Here is a 25186-nt window from a genome sequence, read left to right as displayed (position 1 = left end):
ATATACTAGTATCACATTGCGCATAGGATCTTCGGAACAGCATTTGCTTGGCACATAGGACCGGGAATATTAATTGTCTCCCCTCTAGTCATAACTGACTAAAGTCTTCCAATGACACCCGGACAAATATTCGTATAAAAGTAATAAAAATAAATCTGGAACAAATAATTGTTTTAAGTGTGGTATCGTTGCAAGACAGTTTGAAATAGAGCCGTATATACATGAAAAAAAAATATGATAACATTATTGCTGCTTCAGACTGTCTTTCGACATGAATGGCTGCCGTGTGTTCAGAAAATGAACATTGTTGTGGTGAGACAAATATGCTTTAAAATGTGCCAGTTTTAACTCACAGCTCTTAGATACCGCATTGACACGGTATCATTGTCCCCTACAGTGTATATTATATTTCATATTGTAATGATATTTTGAACATCTTATCTATGCCGTCTTATCTATTAGCATACACTAATGAGCCAGGAGAGTGGACACTCTTTCTGTTTCTTGAAGGTCACATGGATGCCTTCCATTTTGATAGTTTCGGATCCAGCTTCGGGGATGGGCTCACTCCTTTGAAAGTGGAATAACATCCCTAGAGAACACTATAGCACTTCTATAAGAAACAGTATAACTGTACAAAGTTGTACAATGATTGTGGGAGATTCTTGATGTATTTAAGTAAAAAGAGCCTGGTTATGAAACAAAAAGACGAACCAGTGATTTATGATACGTGTAGGGACTGTAGGAGATTGATATAAATTTTATTTCACAATCACGTTATTTTTACTGCTGTGTCAAGTGGAAACTGTGATTATGTTTCTAGTATATTGATTGTACACTTTTACATGCATAGTCTTTGACATTTGAGTGAATATTTCATATAATCAAAATAAAAACAAAACATATCTATGTCAAAATCTAGGTCATGCTGATTTGATTTTCTATGTATGTTGCTGAAATATGAAAAAGTAGTACAGCAGACATGTATGGTATTATATGATGTGTCTTTATGTGTGCATGTGTGTGTGCGTGTATGCCTTTGTAAATGCCATTTATGACTGATCCTTTTTTTTTTTTAGGTCTTGTACAATGTATAGACTAGTGATTTTTGATGCCTGAATACTCTGTATTGTATACACACATATCTTTACACAGCACACACAAACATGAAGATATACATGTACAATGTACTTCAGCATTTTTTTTATGTCAGGAAACAATGTAACATGCAACTCCAAGGCTGTCGCCTGGAATAAGGAGACACAAATTACAGACAAAATATGTAACAGACTTGTGTCGCACTATCATGAAATTAAGTCACAAAATAAATTATCTAAACATACTGTTTGTGTACAAAATATAATACTCATAAATTAATGACATAACCGTGGAATATGAAAATTGGGTTTTGAGTTTTCGTCACCCCGGGTCCTCTGTTTTAAAGTAATCTATTGCTTTCAAAATTGAAATGGGATAATTGTACATGATCAGGGTTACTAGTAACCTCTAAAGTCCCTTTATTCCAAATCATATAATTGCAGTTTAAAGGGATTTTACAGTACTGGCTGAGGTGGGATTTCATGTTTTGAACATTCCTAAGTGAGATAATGAGCATCCCTCTCATTGAATATGAAAGAGCATGTAATTTTAAGAAGGGTTTATTTGATAAAATTTGGTTTTCAAATGGGTGAAATATTCAAGAAAGTGATAATAATGAAAGACGACAACCCACGCCTTTGATGAGGATTGCTTTTTTTCACCTTGTTTTGGGATATCTCAGCCATTTCAAAACCGATTTTCATCGAATAAACTTACCTCTTAGACATCTCATAGAGTTGTTTCTGAATATTTCGCAAAACGTTAAAAGCTAAATCCGCACCTAAACCTCAACTGTACATACCCTTTAAGTTGAACAAGTTTCTCTCATTCACCTCTCTCCCTCTTACTATCTTATTCTTTAATTATCCCTCCAGTCAATTCCGATTTTTGTCTGATTCCTTCTTCTTGGCTGTCTGCCCCTCCCACTCTACCTCTGTTTCTTTTCTCTTTCTTCTCTCTCATGTCTCTGCTGTACTCCCTTCCTCTTCCTCTCCCTTCCTCTCACCTCACTTCGCCTTTTCCCGGTGTTTCCATTCTCTGTCTTCCTTATACATTTCATTCAAACATTGTTCATAGCTTTTATAAACTACATTTCGTCTTTCTTATATCTAAAAAGATAACCCATTCTCATAATGATTATAGTAATTACATGCTTGTAGGCATATGATATTTGTTTCATACACCATTTTGTATAAATAAATAAACCTAGGCGTGTGTATATCATACGAAAAAGTCATCTTTCACGGAGAAAATGGACAGCGTATGCATACTTTTCTTTATTCAACAGTCCTTTCAAAGACGTCATAAATTGTATATAAAGCAAACTTCTTTTCATGTTTTCTTTGTTATAGCTATGACGTCAAACCGTAACACCTTTCATGCAATATATCCTTACTGGAGCCTGCTAACCAAAAAAATAGCTAATCATTCTTTCACTCTTTTCAAGAAAAAAAAAATGTTTGGATATCGATGTGCATGCATTTTGTTGGATCCCGAAACAATTCCAATCTCGTGTATTCTTTTCTATTAGTCCATGGTGTAGCAGGCTGCAGAACTGAGAGGACACTTAACCGGTATGAAGCGCTAGATGGCGCTATCCAGTTCTTGCAGTGAATTTCCCGTCAAGGCATTGGTGTAGCACGTCGTCGAAATTGCCTTACCGTTGACTTGTGTCTATCCATTCTGAAAGTGCTACAGGAAAAACAAAAACAGCAAAATCATCATCATCAACAATATCAACAAAAAAAACAGCAACAACATCAACAACGAAAACAATAACAACAACAACCTCAACAACAACGAAGAACACTAATAAATAAGCAACGCTACATCCAAGAAAACTCCAAGTTAGTAAGTAAGTAAACAAACAAAACAAAAAATAAGTGAGAAGAGACATTCATCCTTTTTTTTTTTGTTCGGGTTGATTTGGTTTGCTAGTTACTAATGATTAAAATGACTTGACAGATGGTCATGATTATTAGTTGAAAAAAAAAGGATAAATAATGTGGAAATCAGTTACAAACAACCTGATTGACATCACCGTGTGGCATGTTATGTGCAGAGAGGGCTAACTCTGAATTGTTGATCGAGGTGTCACTAAATTCAACAATTATTTCCCAGTCAACATTGAGAAGCTTCGTTACTAATACCATGTATTACAAAGACACTTGCGTCATGTATAAATTGTCGTCAGAGGCAGTACTGCTATAAAGTTTCCGTAAAAATGACACTGTGTTGGATGGCTTGGGGTTTTCAACATCTTGACTTTGTGGAAATGGAAATGGATATCTATAACTTGCAACCACTATACTCGAAATTAATGGCAACTTTTCTTGATCATTTTCTTCTTCCTCCTCCTATATATTATCATTCCCGTCTCCCTCTCTCTCTCTCTCTCTCTCTCTCTCTTGTTCGAAGCAGATGCTTAGTTTTCTTTTACCCTTTTTTTAAAGCCGTCGATTTTTTTTTCCAGTTCCCAAATTAATAACATTGCAATGATAGTAAAGCGTTTACGATCTATAATTATACATTTTGCTTACAAATGGGTTTGTGTATGCGTGCGCTTTGTTAGATTATTGTTGGCTTGTTGATGTTGACATACAAACTATTCTACTCTCAACCATGCTATTTTCCTTTGTTATTCGTAGTTGTCGAACTTTATCTCTTATACAGATATAAGTCATGGGAGGGAAATAAATCATACCCCTAAACACCTGTGTCATATCTGGAGTGTGCATTGCCCTCAAGTGTAATGAAAACGCCTGATGTAATACCGACTCGAAATGTAACAACTCTAACCCGTACAAAATGTAAAAATTGTAACCCTAGAGGCTCGAATTCACGAAGGTGGTACAAATGAAACCACGGTTTAAAACCATGGACAAAAACCATGAAGCGCCAAGTGTGCACGGAATATTTCGTTACGAAATTGGTCATTTCGTCGACAAAATGACCGTTTTGTTAACGAAATTATCATTTCGTGGGCGAAATGTTTATCTAGTCACAAAATGTTGTCATTTCGTTACAAAATAATCATTTCATCGACGAAATGACTAATTTTTTTAACGAAATATGCCATGCGACACTTGGCGCTCCATGGTTTTTGTCCATGGTTGAAACCATGGTTTCATTTGTACCACCTCGGTGAATTCGGGCCATAATGTGATAAACAAAGCAAATACAATAACTGAAGTCAACGCTGCAGTAGGTTTAATAGCTTTGAACCATAAATATGATATCGATCATAGATATACTTATTGTTAGCCCATAATGTAACATTGACACTAAACGAAACTATTGACCCAAATTGTATATCATTCTCATTCTGATTCTGACGCCTGTCCAGTGATCAGGAGGTCGTAGGTTCGAATCCTGCCCGAGTATGTACGCCCATGATTTTTTTTTTATTTTTTTTTATCATGGCTACTACTAAAACACTGATCAAATCAGTGCTTATTTTCGTTGATGTAGGGCAATTTGCAAACTCAATCTTTTTTTTTTTTTCATTTGGAGATGATAAAGCTTAACCTGTGGAATCAGTTTAATTGGTATGTCTACTCTTATGGACAACGTTTTCCGCATGTATTTACCGTATGCTATATATTTCGTTTATAATATACCTGTTCCTGTTTTTCCAAACACGACAGTTGAGACTGTTGTAATGTTGCATGAACATTTTTAAAGTCTAATAATTTTAGATTTTTGTCATGTTGTATTTGACATGTTGTACTGGCGCTTTTCCATAAAGATCAGTTGCGAACAAAGGTTATAATGTAAGTCTGCATGCTGAGCACAGTCCACATTATGTAAAATATCATTGTGTAAATAAAATATTATGATATGTTGTCATCGCGCTACTTATACAAACACCAAGATTTTACTATTGTGCCTTATTTTTCACACAATTTCCGCTTGGAAACTTCCACACTATAAGTATTGGACACCTATAAAGTTAGAGGGAGGGCGTATCACCTACCTATAGGCATGCTCAGCAGCAAACACTTTTTTTTTCAGGATTTTTGTTTTGATTTCAGGGGGGCATTTCATGAAGCATTTTTGTCCGACAACTTGTCGGACAAATTTGCTCTCAGCCAATCAGATGCAAGGATTTCAGTAGCTTTTAACGTTTTGTCAGACGAATTATCTGACAAAACGCTTCATGAAATGCCCCCCAGATCAATCAATGCAATCTTACTTGAGAAAGTTACAGATAATCATCCTCGAAACATTTTCACACTCTGTCTAATGAAAAAGAATTGTTTTTATTACATAACGATTTTCAAATGTCTTGTAAACAAAAAAACACATAGCCACATAAACATAATCTGCAGGCCCGTAGCCAGGATTTTTCAAGGGGGGGGGGGGGTGCGGTCACTAAAAAAACGGACCTTCGGTACCAATACCAATGATGACACACACACACACACACACACACACACAATTATATATATATATATATATATATTTATATATATATATTCTTTGGACGACCGAACTACAAAAGTTGTATAAGAATTTGCGCGCGAAGCGCGCCGCAAATTGTGAATTTTGATTGTTTTAATGACGTTTTAAAGTCTCGAGGAAATTTGTATTTTTGTCTGTTGCATGCAATCGCGTTACGGTATTTCATCTAGGAAATAGTAAAAACTCATTTTGCCAGGAAGTTGCAAAGTTTAATTGTGTTCGAGACTGCGCGCGTAGCGCGCCGCAAAATTGAGAATAGTGATTTTCCTGGTGTTGTTTTAACTTTTATTTTTTCTATTGTATACCCGCGTTAGCAGGCCTGAAGCCAGGATTTTTAAAGGAAGGGGGGATTGCGTTAATTAACAAAACGGTCCTTTGATACTGTCCCGGGAGGGGTAGCGACAATTAAAAGGTGGACACCATGCTCATACATGGACTTTCAAAATGGCCCCTAAACGAGTAATGATCATATGATTTTTTCGGGCCTTAAAAACAAGTATTCCTTAAATGTTTCCTGCACCCTAAAGAAGTACTTCATCATGATTGAACAATATACCATTTTCCCAAATTTCGGCCTTTTTGATACCCTTTGATTATATACGCTAGTGCATTACACTTTCCATCTAATCCGTGAGAAAAAACGACCCCTATTACGCGTTTTCTTTAGCGAGTATGGTCACCGTGTCCACCTTTCAGTTGGAGTTTTCCATCCCATTGGATGCTGTTTGGAAGATGAAACATTCACTTTACTATACAGTATATCAGCCGTTGGTATGCGAGTTTGTCAAAAACGAAAATAAATAAGAAAATTTTTAAAACAAAATGAATTGTATAAATGTGAACCATTTATATTTTGCCTCCTTGTGGTAGGATATTTCCAGCATTTCCGAACTTTCAAATAATCATTTTAGATTTAATAATATTAAAGGTAGTAGATCCGATTCGCAAACATCTCCAATATCAGTCAAATGTCATATTAACCATCATGCTAAGAAGGTTTTCTTTGTGAAATTTGGAGGTCAGTGAAATTCAAAAATTAAACATCCGTTAGCCATTGGAAGAAGTATATGAGCGCCCGATTGCAGACAGCAGGTGGCAAGGTGACCGTTGCATCTACTTACATTATTACCACCTCCGAAGGAAATGCACCAGTCCGACTACAGCCATCATCGAAAAATGAGATGGAATGTGGAATGTATTTGGTCGTTTTTGCTCCCAAACGTAACAGTTATGTTGTCAATAAGGCTGCTACGTATCTAGATAATGTTTCACGTACAACTGTATCTGGATATTGCGTTGAAAATGATATTTGGCGAGAAACAAAAGCTTGAAATCACAGGAATTCACACTGCTGACAACGGCAGACAGTGAAGGTCAACGGCTCAAATTTTCGTTGGTAGTCTCGTCACGTGATAGTTCTGTATGGATTGTACACGTTCCCTATGACAGCAATTGTGAATGGGTTGTCTAGCTTTACTGCAAATTTGCGTCAGGACTGCTCAACCAATGGACAAGATTCTTATGTCACAAAAATGGGCAGAACCTGTACTTTCTGAAACCGTGCGCCCCAAGTTTGTGCGATCTTCCGTTCTCGAGATATCCCGTCTGGAAGAATTGCAAGACGGCAAAATATGCTCAAATTCGTCAAATTTGGACTGTTCGCCATAGACAATTCTACTCATAAGGTACTTTTCTGATCTAATTTGCGTCACTGCTCCAAATGTTACAATAAAGATATATACACATAAATAATCCCTAAAGTGTCCACTTTCAGAATCCGGGCGCCCCAAGTTTGCTTCTTAAACAGTTTAAAAGTAATGGCAGATTTTGTGGAAAAATGCGTCGATTTTTGACCCGTTTTACGTGTTGTAGCGTTCGCGCGGAAGCGCGGCTTCGCAGATGACCGAAAGTTTTCAATATGTAATAGCTCGCACAAATTGATACATAACATTTGTGTTTGTGTGCATGGGGACGATCCGATGGTTCATACAACAAAAGGGTTTCGTACAATTATTTTTAACATTGTTAAACGTACTCTTCCACATTTACGTAGCATATAATGTGTCTTTATATTTATTTGGATTGTTATCTTGAGAATTGCTAAAAACCGTTATTATGAAAAAGTGGACCTTTCCGAATTTTTTTTTTTGGGGGGGGGGGGGGTGCGTACGCACCCGACGCACCCCCCCTGGCTACGGGCCTGATCTGTCTAAGCGTTTGTAAATTGACTTCGACAACCATTCGCATTTCCCCTTCTTGACGCAAGGTTAAAGAACAATCTAAAACAATCGATGTCGTAATAAACAACTGCATCGATCATGATTACGTGGAACCTTTTTGATTTTCTGTTTTTGTAACATCGTATACTCATCGGGTGATTTCAAGTTTGATGCCAGTGCTAGTGTCAGTTACATCGACACTTGCACCAGACATAATCCAGAACTTGAAATCAGTTGGTGTTAAATTACAAAAAAAAAGTTTAAAATAAGGACAACGGAGATAGCTTATCATATACACACATACACACCACACACACACACACACACACACACACATATATATATATATATATATATATATATATATATATATATATATATATATATATATACATGTTGTGTGACGTGATAATATTTCACGGATTATTTCAGATAACGCCCATAAAAATTGAAAGTTATCATGGCGGTTCCTCCCATTTTGCAGGTCTTCATACGAGAACACGCAGAAAACGCGTTGCTTCGCGCTGTAGCAGTTATCTCAACTGACAATTATAAGCCATTTGAATTGGGGAGCAAAAATAAAAATCATGTGATATTATTACTCCCATAAAATGTATCAGTTAATTAGTGGGACGGGTGAGGATGGTGACATACTGCGTGTCGTACAACGCGAATATGATTTGCATATAGACGAGTTATTGTTATATCATTAGGTATGTGAAGCCGTGCACTATGCGAGTAGGCCTACATAGGCGAATATTCATGACAATCCCACTGTTAAGTGTTTGAACCGGCATCCCTCTATTCATCATAACCAGCTTTGATAACTGAAATGGCTCTGAATGCCGTGCGCTAAATTGAAGACTGCATGTACGGGTCTAGCACCCATTACATGTACGTTACATCTGCCTTTGGGGGTGGGAAAAAGAATGTGCATGCATTGAATAAAGTCATTGTCATGCACGGGTGAATCTATACAAATGTACCTCATTGAACTTGGACTGTATGTCTCCTATGAACTGTGTCAACCATAATTGCTGTATGCTAGATAATCTCCCAAAAGTACAGACTTTTACATACAATATCAGCAAGGAAACGCCATGCGCCCTGTGTAGAAGCGTCAGGTTTACTTCCACGCACTCATTTCATTGCAGAATTTGGTCGCATCTGAAGCGTACGCTAGGATGGGTTCAAATATCGGTTGTTGTTTTTTATTTTTTTTCGTAAAGTAATGGTCACTGTGATTACTTGACAGTCTCTTCGGATTTTGGGATCAAAGCAGCTTTATTCAACTTATTCTTGATGGAATATCTCAGTCTCTGACTACCTGTGATGGATAAAAGATACGACCTCGTTCTCCTATTAACATTGGCTGCTACTGTGCTCCTTGCCCACAGTGGAAAAGGTACGTGTATACCTTTATTTCTAACGCCCTGCGCTCATTTGAGCTTGGTATTGGGCCTACCAATAAAAAGTGTGTATAGAAACTGATGCAGCCAACAAGAGACGTAACAAATTCAGACAATGCCTGGTATGTAATCACAGTGTATGGTCTGTCGTGACTGTGAAAAGTAACCAATAGGCGTTTTCACATCAGCCCGATGTTTCGAAATAGCGCGCTATTTTGCTGACTATTTTCTGCGAAAAATATCTCGAGCTTGGATTTTTATCGGGCTGATGTGAAAACGCCTAATCACGACGTATGAATATCTGTTTATAGTCACCACTCCAATGTAAACTTCAAGGAGAAAAGGAAGAGTTCATCACAAGAGCTAGACATCCACAGGTCATATTCATAAAGCCCGCGAGCTATACTTTGAAAAAGAGGTCCATAAGTCTTAAAGTTTACACTGTAACGAACCTTGCAACCCACGAGCCTATAGTCTGCACATCAAAACGGTAAACATTATTTCCCGAAGGTTCGTTTAAACCCGAAAATGAAATAAGGGTCGCTACTCCGAAGGTTCCTTTAATTGAAACAAAAACAAGGCTCATTATTCCAAAGGTTTGTATATCCGAAATTGAAACAAAGCTTGCTGTTTCGAACGTGCTTTTTCAACCCGAAAATGAAAAAAAAAAATAAATAAAAAGGACTGGTTTTCCGGAGGTTGATAGATCCTTTATCCGAAAACAAAATAGGGTTCGTAACGCCAATAGCTCCTGGTATAGTACGCTTATTCTTTTTAGGTTATCCAAAATAGCCAACCTGATGTCACTTTTGAAACTTTTTGATAAAAAACCTTACTTCATTTCTTGATTAGCTAAAATGTAGAATACCGTATTTGGTTTCAGAACCTTTGGAACCTTAGGAAAACGAACAACGGTGTTAAATGTTTGGATTGACTAATTAGCCTATTTCACTTTCGACAATGTTCGAATTAATTAACGTTTTAATAGGTAAAGGAAATTTCTGTATTCTGGAATAACGAACATCCCATCAGTAAAACAGACCGATAAATGAGCTGGAAACTCAGAGAATAAAGCCTATAAGCTTGACACTAGGCTAATGATCTCGATTCTTCTTTTTTTTTTTTTTTTATTGAAAAAAGGTGCATGATCTCGACACTACGTAAATTATGCCGCATGATATCATTTTAAGCTCGTGTATTTCTTCTACTTCTTCTTCTGCTTCTTCATCTTCTTTTGTAGTGTCAAGCTTATTTATTTATTTTGTCATGTACTTATCATGTACTTATTCTTGTTATTTGCCTCTATGTAGCCTGTAGACCGCATAGCTGCAGGATCTTTTTTTATTATTTTTTATTACATTTTAACTTAATGAATACAGATTAAAAGAATAAAGTGTTGTATTTGAAAAGTTAAATGTAATTGGTAAATTCACTATAAAATGAAGACCATGGTAATTGTGACGGAGAACCGTGATGTGCCTTGGTGAAACCAGGGTGGGGTGGAATAAAAGTGTCCATTCGGGACAGGAGAGTTGGAGTTGGCAAACATGGCGTGAACAGTTGCAGTCATTCGGTGCTGATCCAAGAATGTTTTGTCGGTGTATGACAGATGTTATGTCGGTGCTGACGGGTGTTCTGTTGGTGCATGACATGTGGGGAACATGTCCGGGAAATGAACATACAAACAAGCCGTCTTTTGGTAGTATTTCGGTGTTTGTTACATCGTTGTAGTGATTGATGCCCGTTGGAGGTATGTGTAGTGTTCGCACTCATGTGAGATGTGTACACAGGTAGTGAACGTAACAGTGTCGTTCGTTCGTAGCGGTATTGTATACTGCGTGACATTGCACGGTATGTGTAATGGGGCTGCGTTAGCAGTGGTTGTGAATGGAAGTGCGATTCGCGAAGCGATGCGATGAGTATGTTTTGCGCACTTGTACTGGTCTTCTTGCTAGCTGAATACCAGGGTTGCAGCATTGATTGCTGGAAAGGAAGGGTACGTATTATCGTTTCCTTTATGTCATTTTATCAGATTAGTGTGTCACTTTCTGGTTATTTGGATTAGCATCGTTAGATGTGGCTTTACGAGGAAATTGGCCTCGAGATATACGAGTGTTTGTCAGGTCTGAATTGCTTAGACTATTCTCGTAGTTCGGTACGCAGTGGAGTGTACTGTAGGAAGTTGCGTTAGCGACGTAGTCTTGAAATCTAGTCGGAAAGCTAGATGTGAATAATCATGGCAGCCAAGTTCGATGCTGCAGAGTTTGTGAAAGACGTCACTCTTGGTAGATTGAGAGGGTTAGTGAAAGCCCAGTTGATTGAGGTTGCAACTCATGTAGATGCTGATATCAGAGAGTGTAGTCGAAAGAAAGAAATCTTTGCAGTTCTGGTGAAGAAGCTTGAACTGGGTGGTGTAGAATATGAACACACAGACCAGAGTGAGAGTACAGATGAGATTGAGAGCGCAGGTAGAAAAAGTGCTCAAAGTACTACTACTAGACCTAGTGAGATGAGGGTAGATTCCACACAACTAGAACTGGCTAGATTGGAGTTAGAAAAAGAAAAAATGAAGGCAGAAAATCTGAGACTCGAACAAGAGTTAATGCAACGTCAAATTGAGTTGACCCAGGCACAGGCCAGTAGCGTCCCAGGGGATAGGCCTAATGTTACTATGTCGAGACCAAATACACCCGACATTGCAAAAATGGCAAACACAGTCCCCCGCTTTGATGAAGAGGATGTAGACTCTTTCTTTTTCTCCTTTGAGAGAATAGCCAGGAATTTGGAGTAGGAGAAGAAATATTGGTCTATGATAGTACAACAAAAGCTCACAGGCAAGGCACATTCAGTAGTGTCTGCTCTCTCGGATGAGGAGGCAAATAACTATGACACAGTTAAGGAAGCAGTCCTTCTTGCCTATCAGTTAGTCCCAGAAGCCTACAGGCAAAAGTTTCGAGGATATAGGAGAGGTTCGGGACAGACTTATGTAGAGTTTCAGAGAGAAAAAGAAGTTATGTTTGATCGATGGGTTCGATCAATGAAAGTAGATCTCACTTATGACAATTTGAGAGAGATAGTGTTGATGGAGGAGTTCAAGAAATCGACACCTCCAGATTTGAGAACATATTTGGAAGATCGAAGAGTACATGATGTAAAGAGTGCAGCAGTCACCGCTGACCAGTATGAATTGACACATAAGGTGAAAACAAAAAGTCCTGAGGGAAAGAGGAAGTTTGATCAGTTGAGAAATCCTGACACTCAAAAGTGGCACAGTAGTCATAGTGAACGCAGGGATAAAGTAAAGACTGAATCACAGAAAGAGCGACCAAAATCGCCACGGCCTCTATACAAAGAAGTGAGATGCTTTTTCTGTGGGAAAACAGGTCACATTAAGTCCGAATGTAGGCGATTGCTGGAACAAAATGAAGCAAAAGAAAAACAAAAGCAAAGAGCAACACATGGTTTAGTCCATGCAGACACACGTACACAGAACAGTTCAGATGCTGAAACAAAAGAGAAACAGTACCAAGCAGCCACCAATGGTTTTGTTAGGTCAAGTGTAAGTGATGAACAGCGTCACCCAAATGTTGTGAAAAGCAGTGTTTCAAAATTGACAGATACGTGTTCAAGTGGTCGTGTGGATGAAAAGTACAAGGACTTCATTTCCAAGGGTACAGTAACCATTGCTGAATTTAGAGTACCGGTTGTCATCCTTCGTGATACTGGAGCTACACAGTCCCTCATGGTAGGAGATGTGAAGAGTATGCCCATAGAATGTAACACGGGTAGAAAAGTACTGATACATGATGTCAACGGAGGAACTCAGGCGGTCCCTCTTTTCCGAGTGAATTTCGATAGTGGACTGATTTCAGGGGAAGTGATTGTGGGAATTGTTCCATTTCTCCCCATGGATGGAGTTTCCTTTTTGCTTGGTAATGACCTTGCAGGAGGTCGAGTGAGTGTCCTTCCGGTTGTTTCTGAAGTCCCAGTGTACGAGCAGGAAACTGAAAAACTTGTCGATGAATTTCCAGAAGTATTTCCAACATGTGCTATCACAAGGTTTCGAGCAAGTGAAGCTGAGCGTGAGAGAAAGGAGTCTGAAAGTGATATTTCTCTTGATGACACATTCTTTGGAAAGGTGACTAGTGAAGATGAAAGAGAACAAAGTTGGGAAGAAGGTGTGTTCAGTCAGCCGGCTTTAATCAGAGCACAGATGGAAGATGAGGAGTTGTTGAAGTTGAGAGAGGGTGCATTGACTGTAGATGAGGCGAAGGGAGTGCCAGAATGTTTCTATGTAAAGTCTGGTGTTTTGATGAGGAAATGGCGTCCTCCAGATCGTCCCGCAGATGAGGACTGGACGATTATCGACCAGATAGTTGTTCCTCCGCCGTATCGAAAGGAAATTCTACGTCTTGCACATGAAATTCCAATGGCCGGACATATGGGTGTCAAGAAGACTTTGTGTAGAATTAGAACTCATTTCTTCTGGCCCAAGATGAGAAAGGATGTGTCTGAATTTTGTCGAACGTGTCGTAAATGTCAAGTGGTAGGAAAACCACAACATGCCAATAGATCTGCGCCGTTGATTCCTATTCCGGCTTTTGAGGAGTTATTTAGCCGTGTGATGGTAGAAGACGTAGGTGCAGTTGTGAGTGAGAGTGTCCTACACAGTGCTGAGAAAAGTGCAGAAGAGTTTGAATCTGATGCTCCAGATTCTCAGAGTGTGAGTTTCAAGTGGGGAATGATTCCGCGAGTAGAGAACTCAAAGGCACTAGAAAATCCAGAGTTACTGCTCAATCATTTTGTCTGATTCGGAGAGGCAAGATGTTGTCGACATCTTCCAGGAATTTCCGGAGGTTTGCAGTGATAAATTGGGCTGTGCGAAAGATACTGTTCATACGGTAGATGTTGGTGAAAATGCACCCATTAAGCAGCATCCATATCGGATTCATCCTGCTAAGAGAGAACAGGTGGATAGGGAGATAGATTTCATGCTTGCAAATGGAATCATAGAGCCTAGTAACTCAAACTGGAGTTCCCCAGTAGTGCTAGTCCCAAAGGCAGACGGAACGTCCAGGTTTTGTATCGATTACAGGAAGGTCAATACCATAACCAAGACTGATTCGTTTCCGCTTCCTTTGATTGAGGAATGTATTGATCGGGTAGGAAGTGCTGAGTATGTCAGCAAATTGGATTTGATGAAAGGGTATTGGCAGGTGCCATTAGACAAAGATGCAAGAGAGATCTCGGCGTTTGTCACACCCTCCGGGTTATACCAGTGTCGTGTCATGCCCTTCGGGATGAAAAATTCCCCCGCAACTTTTCAACGGATGATGAGTCGAGTTATTGCTGGTCATGATAACTGTGTTGTCTATATAGACGATGTGTTGGTTTTCAGCAATACGTGGGAGGAGCATGTTGCTCATCTTCGAGAGCTGTTCCAGAGGTTGTCACATGCAGGACTCGTGGTGAATCTGGCCAAATGCGAGTTCGGGAAAGCTTGTGTGACTTACCTAGGTCACAAGGTAGGCCGAGGTAGCGTCGCACCACGAGATGCTAAGGTCCGAGCCATCGTGGACTTCCCAGTGCCGTCATCGAAACGGGAGCTTCAGCGCTTTTTGGGAATGTGCGGATTCTACCGGAGATTCGTCCCCAACTTCAGTCACCTGGTGGTGCCCTTGACAGACCTGCTGAAAAAGGGTACAACGTTCCAGTGGTCGGCGAGCTGCCAGGATGCGTTCCAGAAGCTGAAGGCCGTCCTCATGAACGATCCCGTGCTTATCGCACCAAACTTCGAGAGGAGCTTCCAGCTAGCTACGGATGCTAGTGACCGAGGAGTAGGAGCCGTGCTACTTCAGGATGACGACAACGGACACAGCAAACCCGTGTGTTTCTTCTCCAAAAAACTGAATCGCCATCAGCAAAAGTATTCAACTGTAAAGAAGGAATGCCTCAGTGTCGTTCTAGCGGTACAACATTTCGAAGCGTATTTGGACGGTGGAAGAGACATCGTGGTGTACACTGACCATAACCCATTGACATTCTTAGAATGCTTCAAGCACAAGAATCAGCGTCTCTTCCGTTGGAGTTTGATTCTCCAACCGTACCCACTGAGAATTGTGCACATAGCAGGAAAGGACAACAAATTAGCAGACGCTTTGTCGCGAGTTTGAAACTGTGCACGCGCTGATAATGTTGCCGAACGATAACAATCTCAAATCTACAGTGAAACTTACATCAAGCTGAACATTTCAAACAGGACTCAAAACAGACAAGAAACTGATGTTGATTTTTTTTTTTTGTATATGACAAAGTATACATGTGTTTTATGTATTTTCGTTGTTTTCTTCCTTTCCCAAGGATCTGTGAAGGAAGAAATTGTATTTATGTTAATCATGTTTGTTTCAAACGAAAACAGTATAATGTGAGTGATGCTAGGAAGTATGAGAAAGTACTAGTACACAATATTCTGTCTTTATAAGAAGACATCGCTTGAAAAATTTCATGACGTGTTACACGCCAAGCATTGTAAGATTGCAGTGAAAGTTGTGCTTCAGTTGCACACTTCTACATGTATTGGGATTTCATTCAATGTACCAAAGAGTCAAAGGATTCAGATTTGTATTTATACCGATACGTTACAGAGTTAATGCTAGCAAATGCAAAAACAGTATAGCAAAACACATCCGGCCAGTCACAGGAAAACTGTTGATCAAATTTTGAGTTTTATGTCAACCGATCTGTGTTAAAACAAAAGAATTTGTGTTGTTTTGTATAAATGAAAAAGTGTTGAGTGACAGTGAGGCATAAAGAAGCCAAAATGTTATAATGTCACTTTTGTAAATTAATAACCTGTATATGTATTTCGTTACAGAGTGACAGCGTCACATTTGTGTGTCGAGTATGATCTCGATATTTTCCAGAGTTTGCACATAATTATATTACAACATCTTATCGCGTGACAGTACATATGTGTGAAGGGACAAAAAGAAATGTCCGATGTTCAAAATTTTGTTGTTGTTTTGGCTAACTTATGACGCAGAGTTGACATAAGTATAAAATTTATGAGCAAGTACATTGAGTAGATGTACACATGTGTTATAGTGTTTAAATACGCTTTTGTTATAATCAACAAATGTGTGCTGTTACCCACATTCAGTGAAATTCCAGTGAAAGTTTGTGTTGGAAAAACAGACATATCTTTGCAACAGTCAGAACAATTTCAGGAAGAAAGTGTATGTTTGGTTTTCACATTTAAAGATGAAGTGTATGTGTTACCAAAAACAAAATACTATTCATGCCTGAAGTTATGTAAGTTTATTGGTCAAATATGTGAGGATATAATTACAGTCGAGACTACCAGAAAGCACAGTCTCAGTCAAAATATTGATACTACTGGAGAAATGATTGATTACATCTGGTGTAATCTTTCCAGATTATGTGCACTCGTATATGTGCACCCGTTGAAAACAGTTTCACATGTGTATTACTATAGACTGTTGATTTGTGTATTTACATGTTTTGTAGGGGGCTTGTCAAGTTTTCATATATTGTTCTAAAGGTGGACAATATGATGCCGGAGTGGACTGATTCTGATAAGGCTCAAAATCTGTAATAATAAGTGTAGTATGTCAGGTGAGGTTTTAAGAAAACAACACTAAACTATTTGACTTTGTAATCGTGTAAGCTGAATAGTACGCACGAACATTGAAGCAAGCCTTACAAGGAAGGTGTTTACAGTCGAAAAGTTACATTCATAACTTTCCTCTTGTTGGGGGGAGGTGTGACGGAGAACCGTGATGTGCCTTGGTGAAACCAGGGTGGGGTGGAATAAAAGTGTCCATTCGGGACAGGAGAGTTGGAGTTGGCAAACATGGCGTGAACAGTTGCAGTCATTCGGTGCTGATCCAAGAATGTTTTGTCGGTGTATGACAGATGTTATGTCGGTGCTGACGGGTGTTCTGTTGGTGCATGACAGTAATATTACATGATGCCAAATAATTGTGAATCACTCTAAAAGTGAGTTACATTCATATTAGATGGGTAAGATTATGTGAGGGGAACTTACATGGAATCAAAACAAAAATGATTTTTGGGGTAGATGGATAGGGGAAAAACACACACACACACAATCAGTTACACTCGCACCTCATAGGGAGATGACACCTCTGTGTTCGCACAAACACAAACACACAGACACAAACACACACACTGCATTCACTTTTTTTTTTGCTTCTTTGTTCGAATTTCATTCAATTTCATATCACAACATTTACTTTTACAGGAACAAAAACAAAACATTATGCAAAGTCAAACTGCATTATACACAACATTGTACAAAATAATGTCAATCTTGCACCATATAAAGACAAAATGCAGTGATATGAACACTGTGCAAAATAATGTCAAACTTACATTGTAACTGTTTGTACCAAAGAAACGAAATCCGCTTTTTGATTTCTTTTTTTAACAGACATTTTATATTCTCGCTATGTGCCAGCAAAACGGGGACATGATAGTTTTCTTAAAACGAACGGGGCATATTCCATTTTATCACAAAAAAAAAAGAAAGAAAAAGAAATCGGGGCCATTTTTGCGAGAAACACATACACATGCACACACACACACACACAAAAAAAACCACACACACCACAACACATCCTAATCATAATGTGAAAGTAATGTGCTAATAGTAGAAATAATAGAGAGAAAAAAACCGCCAACCGATTTGACAATAACTCGCAGATTCCTCAACATCAAGACAAAAAAAAAAGAAAATAAAATGTCATCCTCGGCATTCATCATATTCCAACTTAAACAAATGTACAACTGTTCCTCTTTTAATCGCTATTTTGTTTTCTTCTTCTTTACACATCCTAAAATACTTCATAAAATCATTCAACTTTTGTACGTCTCCTACTGAGCTTGCTAAATGTAAAGTATATTTAATCATCAATGTAATTGTATTCCATCCTTTCATTTTTACCGAGTTTCCGGATGTAGAGGTCCTGTATGAACAACATCCCAATTCATATTTTCCCGTTCTTCTAAATTCTAAATTCAATTCACACTAGGAATGATAATTTGCCACAATTCCTTCTCTTTGATACATTTCTAAAATAAAAATGATATTATGTCTCAGTGCTTTTACTGTAGAAAGAACACACACTGTACACACTGTATGCACACAAACACACACACACACACACACACATACACACATTGTACACACACACTGGCCGCATGATTTTGCATGTGATGTCGCGCTCGTGAGCTGTATGACTAGTGGATGTCAAACTCGTAACGTGCGCCCCTGAACGTAGGCGCATGTTTACCAGAACATCGTATTTAAACTCTTTCCTTAGTTTAACGTGCGCACAAAATCAACTTGACCAATAAAGGTGTTCCGTGAATGCTTTACAAGAGATCATTTTTACGTGTGGGACGACAAACTTATGTACATCTACATGTCCATATACATTTGAAATATCGCAAATCCCTAAGGAATCAGATCTACTTTTGATCTGTGAATATAGACCTGAACGAAGGGACTGAATAGGATTATATCAATGAACTTTCATGGTAGCACTCGCTGTTGCGTTTCAAAGGAGAATAACGACGCTGATGATTTTAGTTTGAATTCACCTTCCATTACCATTTCGCTCAAGTCAGAATATTTCTGGACGACATGAACATAAATCATACTGTGATATCTTTGCTGGCGAAAATGGGTCATGAAGACAGGACGGGTAAGATGGATACGACGAGCCTACACTGGAATGTGTATTATGTGTGTACAATTGTATATAGCTTCATGCAGGCATAGAATGACACGGGTTGACTTTGCTCAAATTTCCGTTGTGTAGCGTCAGTGGTAAGCACTGCCCCCAACGTTCAAGGATGGAGAGCAGACGACATCCGATTGAGATGTGTTATCCAGGAGGAGCTTTTAGCAGTGTCCTGGTCCAAGGAGGGAATTTTAGGTCAGCAGCAGAGGACGATCAAGGCTGGATTCGCTGTTGGGGAATTTCGGAGCTCGGAGGAGCGGTTCGACATCGACCAAGACTTCAGCCTCGTCATCAGCGAGTTGGAGGTCGCAGATGAGGGTCGTTACTATTGTCAGGTTGAGCTGAAGAGTCACGAGAATTTCGACAATTCTACCTTCCTGACGATGAGTTGTAAGTAATACTATAATAATCTACCTATAAATTATATATAATTTTCTTCTCATCATGTCATGTCTTAGTAGAAGACAACCTTAGAGGAGAAAAAGTCACCTCCATGAGTTCGACGGCATGTTGGTGATGGGGGGGGGGGGGGGGACCGAGGAAGGTAAGTAAGACAACGAGTTAAATGAATGGAAAAAAAAAACAACAACAACGAAAGGTCGATGAAAATCATTTGTCATAGCATCACATTAACTGGTTAGCATACAGCCCGACCTCGCCATGATTTTAACAAGTAGAACAAAGATATCAGCAGAATCTTGATTCTGGTACTATTCCCTACTTGAGGGACGGTGCAAAACACGAAACGGCTCGGTGCCGCACTCAATACAGAAAGTACATTTTTTTTTTCTTGTGTGTAGGTTTAATTTGACGGTGCTGATTGGCGAGTGTTATATCAGGTATACTAGTATGAGTGGTATGGTATTTCACGTTGCCAACATAATTCATGAACCATGGTTAAAGTCGATATTACAATATTTCCGAAGCGGAGCGAGCGAACGCTTGATAAAATATTATATAATACAAATCCTAAAAGATAGATACTGGAAAGCTCTCTTCAGTTCTCATGCACAAGGAGGGTGAGGTTCGAACATCATGTGATATGCTGATATTAATTCAATCATATTTCTTTTGTTTTTGTGTTCAAATTTCGGAGAATGGTATAATATACCCAACCTCTGGGTTTTAAATGTCCATTAATCTGAACATTCTTCAGGTCCTAGTATCATTTATGTTCAATAGTAAATTATGTTGCTGATGTATAACCGTCTTTATGTGAAATTAGGATAAAGTCCGAAAATCATTTTAGTTATTTCCTAAAAATTGAAATTCGAATACAAAACATTTATCATACCAAAAATTATTCTTCCATTTCATAGCGATGGCGTCAAGACATACAATCGAGGAATGCGATGACAAGAGTCAATCTCATCATAGCCGGTGTACATACCAGTCTCCCTCCAACAACCCTTCCTTTACCCTCACGTGTGTCGTGACTGGATTCAAACCTAACGTTTCCATGCTATGGACCGAGGAGTCGGGAAAGAGACTGAATTCCGTGGATTCACACCAGAACACACTTTCTGACGGCACGTACGAGAGGTTCGAGACAATCACTGTATCAGCTATGCATGGGACAGAGCAAACCTTTATGTGCATGGCTACCGGTGACTCGCTGAATGGAACGTCGACTCGAGATATCACTGTTCTGCCTGTATATGTATCAGGTTTCGTGAAAAGTTCCAACTTCTTTGTTCGATCTTAATCACATCAGGGAAACATGTTCTGATATCTAAACAAATGTTCGGATTTAGCTTTGTCACAATATAATCTGATACGACATTTTAAGTAAACTAACATTATCACACACGGTTATAAAGTCTACTAATGAAAAACAAAGTGTTTATCAATTTTGATAAGTGAAGAGAGAAAAAAGTAAAAATAAAAGCCACCAACTAGAGCCTTTTCTCAGTGTGTCCTCTGAATTTTGATTTTGTCACACTATGTGCAATGTACTCTATGTAATCAATCTATTTTCTTTTATGTTACTCGGGAAAGGCATAGAACAGAATGTTAACCTTTTATACTACCATTTATTTATTGTCTTCCAAATCCTGTCACGAATGAAAACCCGTTGTCTTTGTTTATTTGTATCAATTTTAGGAAAACGTGCTCATTTGGCTCTCATCATTGGACTCGCCATTGGCCTGCCTGCTGCCCTTATCGTCGTATTTCTATTTGTTGGAAAATATCTTCAAAACAAACATCCGGACTACCTACCAAGTAAGGTGCAAATCTCTAATACTTCTAGTTTGAACGTGTTTTTATTCTTGTGTGAATGTATGTATGTGTGTGTGTGTGTGTGTGGGGGGGGGGGACTATAGGTAGCCATTGATTACAATATCTAGTTTAATAACAGTCAATCTTCATTAATAGTTAACCCATGAAAAGGTGCTAGGGAGGTAGAAATTGTGCTGATGAATCAGTTCTTCATTATAGTTGCGTGACGTATTCAGCATAGGCTTATAATCAAACAAAATGCTATTTAGCAGTGGAAGATGTAAAGACAGAGTTCTGGGATAAACATAATCACAGATAATTGCTTTTATTAGTCATTGCATATCATGATTAACAATGAATTCAGGCAGCATGTATATGTATATATGAAGAGTTTGTTTTTCAAAAACCGATAAGTCCATTTTTGAAGATTTTGAAGTACGATGTCTGTCATAAAGTACAAAACAATACCTTTTAAATGATACATTGGTCACTACATATAAAGGTACATTTTTGAAGTTATGGTCAAAAAAAGCAAAAATTTTCTTATTATTCTCTTTATTTTTCTTGACCTTTAATCGCAAATATCTCCATTGGGCAAATATGGACTTCTCGGTTTTTGCAAACAAACGCTTCATATATATAATAAATAGCAATTATTATCAATGATTTTGTTGCCATCGTTCGTGCTATATTTCAGGATGTGAATGGAATCCGTGCTGGCGAAGACCAAATAAACCACGGCGATTTGATGAGGAAGAAGAATTAATGCTGAGTATGAAAATAGTCGTAATTGTATCCGTTCATTAATTAATCAATTATTTGTTTTACATACTAAATGTGGTTAAAAACAATAAAAGAAAATCCTGTGTCATATCATGAAACGACGTTGAGTATAGGGCCTTGGAAGTCCATGAACCGGATTTTTCCCCCTCAAACTGAGGGACTTTATATGAGTCAGTTATTCAGACTCAATTATTCAATACAAGCATAAAACAATTACAGTCATAATTGATAGTTCAATTAACATAAAATGAAAATTCTGAATGTAACTGATTTTATCATTGATTACTCGAATACTTCTTTTTTTTTTGGAGATATCATTGCAATATAACAGAAAATCATATTGGAATTCTTTTACAATAAATGATACTGTAAAACGCTGTTTACTGTATTCCTCCATGAGGTAAACCTTATGAATTGCATATTCTATGAAATTCATTATTGCTTTGATAAAGAAATAATCCTTCTCACAAATTTCATTTCCGGTGTCAATACTATGATTTTCTCATCTATGAAATTTTTTCTTGAACATTCAAAGATAAGGTCACTGATCCGTGCCGAGATGTTTTTTATTCTCGGACAGTATAACAAATTATGCATTAAGAATTAATTTTCATTACAGAATTTGCACTGTGCATTTATGGTTATTTTTCCATTTCAGTCGATTATCCTTAAAAGGTACAATAATAGTTTATCACTTAAAGATTAAACTGTTTTATATAGTTGAGTTTCAATTTTAACTGTTAAATTGCAAATACTGACTTCCAAACAAATGTATAAGGTAGGACGAGTATACGTTTATCTGTTAGCTTTCATCTCTCTTGCCACAAAGTAGTTGACCCTTCCATGTCCCTCATGTTACTTCAAACGTTAACTTAACCGTAATAGAAATACACGATTATGTTATGCTTCATTAGCAAAATGTTTATGATTTATTTCGATTTATTTATTAATTTTTCTTCATGTCCCGCCCGATTCTATATTTTTATATATATCAAATGTGTGTGTGTGTGTGTGTGTGTGTGTGTGTATTTAGATATTTTCATATGTAATGAATATCATTTCAATTTATCTTTATCGATTTATCTTCCAAGGATCATCGTCGCTTACAAAGGAACAAGTACAGCAATGCAAGGAAGAGCTGAAGGCGTATTACTGTTTGTCACGACGCAAGGTCACGGTGGATCCACTCAACTTTATGGAACGTGTTGAACTGGATGACATTTATACCAATTTGAGTATAATTGACCGAACAAGCAATGGTAACACTAAGACACCAATAACGTACGGCGATCTTGTGACCAACGATGAACATGGAAATCTTTCAATGCGCGTTCTGATTCAGGGTGAGGGGGGTGTTGGAAAAACAACACTTTGCGCTAAAATTGCCTGGGACTGGTGCCAGGGACGGATTCTCCAGGATTTGGACATGGTACTCCTAATTCCTCTTCGAGATGTCACTAACAAACGAAGTATTGGTGGTATTGTAAAAACCTATCTCTCTGATTCAAATCCAGCAAAATCCTACCAGATCGATGACTATATTTCAAGAAATCAAAGTAGAATACTTATTATTTTTGATGGATTTGACGAGTTTTACGTCAAATTAAGTGGAAAAGACAGCAGTGAGGTCATTCACATTCTAAGAATGGAGCAATATAAGTCGTGCAAAGTAATTGTGACCACACGACCATGGAGAACAGACGAGTTTGTGATGGAAAAGAAACTTGCTGACGCTTACACGTTTCTTAACGTAGAAGGATTTAATACGGAGAATCTATCAGTTTACATTAAGAGGTACTTTCGGATAAGAGAGAAGAATAATCGTGCAGAAAGTTTGATCAGTTTTATGGAGGAAAATGAAGTCATCCGGGCGAACATGGCCCCATTTCCTATCTACTGTGCAATGCTTTGCCTTATGTGGAACGATTGCAGTGAAGAGAAACAAGAGAAAATGCACGAATTGAAAACTTTCTCAAAAATCTTTGGAGAAATTATCTCTTTCTTAAAAGAACACTTCGCATCAAAAACTTGTGGAAATCTTCAGAATCAGAACGTTGTTGAGCATTTGAAGAAAGCTCATAGGGCAATTCAAGACATAAGTGAGATTGCACTTAACGGTTTATTGGACAGGAATCTTTCATTTCCTGAAGAAAAATTCAAAGATTGTCGTGATGCCATGGAAACATGCTGCAGCGTGGGTGTTTTGACAACAGAAACATATGTTATTCCAAGGGAGCGTCGGCGCGATGTCAACTTTTTATCTTTGGTTTCATCAACGGTTTCGTTTCCTCATAAGTTGTTCCAAGAATATGTTGCAGCGTTGTATATTCAAAATCTATTTGCCAATGATCGCCCCCAGTACGACAAGGTGAAAAGTGAATGTCTTAGTCGACGTCAGGAGTTCCGCTACCTACTCTACTTCACCTCAGCTTTAGAGAATGAACTCGGTCTTGATATCATCCAAGGCTTGATAGACTCTGCTCCCCGTGAAGCTTACCGAATGGAGTCTGATGATCGTCGATGCCGTGATTTCTGCGTTGACGTTGCGTTTGAATGCCATACTGAAGAAGCCGCCAGAGCAGTGGGAAAACGATGGAAAGAGTACGAACTCTCATCAGATGTGGCAGGATATGAACATACAGACTCTATATTTGAATATCATACCGAGGAGGGCGCTAGAGCAGTGGGAGAACGACAGAAAATGTACGAACTCTCATCATATTCACCAGAACATACAAATTCAGGAGTTGCGTTCATGGTGCGCTTTAACCAAGTGGTGAGTGATTAGGCTAGGATATCGATTTGAAAAGTGCTGAAAGACCATTACATAATGACAACTAATTTCTGAGCATGAGTGTGCATCTTTGTGTGTGTGTGTGTGTGTGTGTGTGCGTGCGCGTGTGTGTAATTAAATACAAACTCCTCAACTTATTATTTGCTATTATGGTTGTCAAATATGAAGCCCTAAAACGCACAACTGTGAACAAACGTTGAATGTCAAGTGATTAATGTAATCATATGAAATGAGGTTTCTCTCGTAATGAAGGTGCAAAAAAAAAAAGAATAAAATCACTGTATAAATTTAAATGTAAAAAAAAAATAATAATACAAACCACCAAGGGACTTTTGTTGATGGTAAACTATGTAAATGTGTTTCACTGGCCTTCGAAAAGTTCGCCTTAGTCAACGTCAGGGGATAATTTGC

At 38.3% G+C, this 25186-nt stretch overlaps 1 protein-coding gene across 1 annotated transcript in view; it reads left to right on the top strand.

The window, feature by feature from the left end:
- The first annotated feature begins 9113 nt into the window (after positions 1-9113).
- The window catches only part of LOC140236264 (uncharacterized), a 50193-nt gene continuing 34120 nt past the window's right edge, over positions 9114-25186 (top strand). The window contains exons 1-6 of the mRNA XM_072316224.1: positions 9114-9186; positions 19057-19368; positions 20298-20645; positions 21082-21201; positions 21896-21980; positions 23071-24757. Of these exons, the coding sequence (XP_072172325.1) occupies positions 9114-9186; positions 19057-19368; positions 20298-20645; positions 21082-21201; positions 21896-21980; positions 23071-24757 (2625 nt within the window). The remainder of the gene's footprint in view (positions 9187-19056; positions 19369-20297; positions 20646-21081; positions 21202-21895; positions 21981-23070; positions 24758-25186) is intronic.

This window comes from Diadema setosum, chromosome 12, assembly GCF_964275005.1.
Source record: "Diadema setosum chromosome 12, eeDiaSeto1, whole genome shotgun sequence".
NCBI classification, from domain to species: Eukaryota; Metazoa; Echinodermata; class Echinoidea; order Diadematoida; family Diadematidae; genus Diadema; species Diadema setosum.
This window is presented reverse-complemented; position numbering and strand designations above follow the sequence as displayed.